This window comes from Alligator sinensis, unplaced genomic scaffold, assembly GCF_000455745.1.
Source record: "Alligator sinensis unplaced genomic scaffold, ASM45574v1 scaffold794_1, whole genome shotgun sequence".
NCBI classification, from domain to species: domain Eukaryota; kingdom Metazoa; phylum Chordata; order Crocodylia; family Alligatoridae; genus Alligator; species Alligator sinensis.
In genome coordinates, this window is record NW_005842125.1 from 2,296,323 (window position 1) to 2,299,778 (window position 3,456).

General features: G+C 48.8%; 1 protein-coding gene across 1 annotated transcript in view; it reads left to right on the forward strand.

Annotated features, from left to right (window-relative positions):
- Nucleotides 1–2,393, forward strand: part of BUB1 (BUB1 mitotic checkpoint serine/threonine kinase) — a 56,040-nt gene extending 53,647 nt beyond the window's left edge. Inside the window, exons 25-26 of the mRNA XM_025205718.1 lie at nucleotides 393–499; nucleotides 2,101–2,393. Coding sequence (XP_025061503.1) covers nucleotides 393–499; nucleotides 2,101–2,296 — 303 coding nt within the window. The 3' untranslated portion in view covers nucleotides 2,297–2,393. The remainder of the gene's footprint in view (nucleotides 1–392; nucleotides 500–2,100) is intronic.
- The last annotated feature ends 1,063 nt before the right edge of the window (nucleotides 2,394–3,456 follow it).

Below are 3,456 nucleotides of genomic sequence, written 5' to 3' on the forward strand. Positions count from 1 at the left end.
TGCTCACAGCCCTGACCTGGACCACCACGTGCCTGCTTTGCACCGCCTGCCTGTGGCACGTCCTGCCGCCCCTAAAGTTCTCTAGCAGCATGGAACAGAATAGCACTTAGGTGCCTAAGTCCCCTTGCATATCTAATTGGTGGAATAGAGTCTAAGTCTTTGAGGAGTACAGAATTTAAACTCAGCCTTGATCAGTGTGATCATTTAGTGCCTTGGAATATTTTTAGAAGCCCTGGAGAGAACCTTTTGTTCACACAATTTGTCCAACTCAAGTCATAAGGTAACAAGAAAATGCTTTCACAAAGAATTTGCGTAGGAATTTTTCAGATTAGCCTTTTAGCAGGATCAAACCTTTAATCTGAACTCTTTACAGTAGACATCTCTCCCTGCAGACTGACTACTTTGGAATTGCTGGAACAGTTTATTGCATGCTCTTTGGCACCTACATGAAAGTGAGAGAAGAAGGAGGGGTCTGGAAAACTGAAGGAGCCTTCAGAAGGTTGGTTTCACTGGGGGGACTAGTGGAGAGTCTTTGTAAAGGCTTCTAAATCTATGGATTTGGCAGTTAGAGAGAGGCTCATTCACAGAGGCGGGCAAAATACAGCCTGTGGGCTGGATACAGCCTGCTAGGCCATTCTATCTGGCCTGCAGGGCCCTTAAAAATTTTTTTTTAAATTAATATTTATCTGCTCCTGGCTACCTGTCCCGTCCCCGCCCCCCCTCCCCCACACACACACACACAATTTTGTGGGAGCTTCTGTAACAGGGGCGGGCAATTATTTTGGGCAGAGGGCTGCTTACTGAGTTTTGGCAAGCTGTCATGGGCCACATAGGGAGTCCCGCACCCTGACGGGTGCCCTGCCCCCTGGTCACCATCTTGGGATGGGATGTCCCGCCCCTTGACCTTTGCCACTAGAAGTCCCTCCCCTTGCCCTGGGAGTACTCCTTTCAGCAAGGGGTTTGCCATCTCAGAACCAGAAAAATACCAAATTATATTCTAAAAATCAAACATACAACATTCATTAATTTGATTTCAAAAAATGTTTTTGTCCTGATTTCCATGGGTTTGTGTAGTGTGCATAGAGGTGATTGCACCATAGCTTAAAATGAAGTCTTACTCTTGTATATTGTGGAGGGGTGGGGGTGGAGGGGTATAGGTTTGTGGAGAGCTGTGTGTGTGTGGGTGTATGGCAGGGTGTGTTTCTGGGATTCGACCTATGAACTCACTCTCTCTCGCTCTCTCTCTCTCGCTCATTGCGTGCATGTGTGTGTGTGCGCACACACACCCTGCTCTTGCTCCTGGCTCTGGGGTCCCAGTGCGGGCCCATGCTCCCACAGTCTGGCGATGAAGCCCGGGGCCACATGGTGCCTAGAGCAGGCATTCAGGGAAGCAGTGAAAGCTAGGGCTGGGGGTGGGGTGGGGCGGAGCTGGGCTGGCCTTGATGCCAACTGCCCCTGGCTCCTGTCATCTTTGACAGGCAGCCAGGAGCAGGTAAATATTTTCTAAACTTTTTAGGGGCTTCGCAGGCTGGATAGAATGGCCTGGTGGGCCAACTTTTTCCTGCCTCTGTTCTATAAGTTCGTTTTGCTTTTGCTTGCAGATATTCCCCTGACAATTAAAAAAAATACATGATTCCAGGTTTAAGCACAGTGGGTTTATTGCAGGTTAACTGCTGCAGCATGTATTGACCTTGGTGTAATAAAACCAGCATCCATTGCTTTTGTCAGCTATGGACTTGTCAGTTTTCAAGAAAGTAAGGACAACAAGAGAGTACGGTAGTGAAGAAATTTGACTGGTTTGTTTGACACATTGCTTAGTGAAATTGTACTGTGCTGCTTTCAGGCAGGGTCTACAGATGTTTGAGTGAGAAATATGTAGAGAAATAAAATGACACTGGGCAGTTAAGAAAACAACATGCTGCTTCTGGGTGGGGAGGCTGGAAATACAGCTACATATTTGTATACCATAGCAAAACACTTGTACCTGCTGACTAAGTATGACTTAATAAAATGCATTATTGGAGGAAATCCATTGCAAGAGGAAGAGTACACGTGTGTATTGATCTGACTTTAATTAAAGTGCTTGTTTCTCCTCTTCAGGGTTCCTAATGCAGAGCTGTGGCAAGAGTTCTTTCACACATTGATAAACATACCAAACTGCTATCACCTGCCTTCATTAAGAGCTTTGCGAGAGAGGCTACGTGACTTTTTTAACAAGTCCTTTGCAAAGAATATAAAGTTCTTTCGTAACAGGCTTGTAGTATTACTTTTGGAGCACAAACGGGCAAAAAAGTAAGTGAATCTCAGTCAAGGATTTACCTGGGAAAGGTCTTCATTAATCAAGTAAATAAGTTTCAGATATCTTCAAATAAAGGATTGTTTAAAGTTGTGAAGTCCAGTCTTCAGTTTTACTTCACTTTCTTTTTCTGAGAAAAAGCATGAATCATACAGACTTTTGAGGGTTATTAACTAGAGGTGCACTGATATCGGTCCATATCAGATCAGCAGCAATAAAAGAAAAGTTGAAATTATTGGCAATTGGCCTTTTTTTGGCTGGCATAGCTGATAATGTCACCAGTAAATGCTGCGCAGCCGCAGCATGCATGTGGTCAGGATTGCAGCCCAGCAGTTTGGAGAGCAGTATCTGGCCAGTAAGTCAGTGCGGGGGGGAAGGGGCATGGGATGAGGCAGATCAAGGTCCCCACAGTGAGGGAGGAAGTGGGGCCAGGGCAGTGCAGGTGCTACCCAGCTGGGGCAGGCAGGGCAAAGCCACAGGCAGTTCATCCAGGGGGCCTGGGGGGAGGAGGGGGGCAGCTCCCTGCTGCTGCCACACCCCCAGAGAGGCATGGGGGGCATGTGCCCCCCTGGATTTGTGTGCGGGGTGAGAGCGGGCTGCCCACTGTGGGCTTGGGGCCAGGGGCTGTCCTGGTTCTTTTTTTGGGGGGGGGGCTGCTAGGTCGGGGCTGTGCTTCACAGGAGTTACAAAGTGGGCTTACAGCCACACCAAAATTTGCTATAGCCCTCCATCTCAGTGCTGCTGTTGCCTGCCCTACCCACCGCACCCTTGCCTGCCCCAGCACTCCGCCAGGAAGATACTAGCACGGCCCTGAGCCCACAGTGGGCAGCCTGCCTTTGCCCTGTGCACAAATCTGGAGGGACACATGCCCCACCATACTTCCCCTGGGGGCATGCACAGGGCAGGAAACTGCCAACCCCCCCAACCTATGGATGAGCTGCCTGTAGCTTTGACAACACTGCCTCACCCGGGCAGTGCTTGCCCCAGCCCCACGCCCTCGCTGTGGGGGCCTCGATTTGCCCTCCCTATGCCTCTTCCCTCCCTAATACTCTTCATATCGGCTATTGGATTGGTATCAGCCGATATAGCTGGCTAATAATCAGCCATTGGTATCTGCCAAAATTTTTTTTATCAGTGCACCCCTATTACAAGTTTCCCTC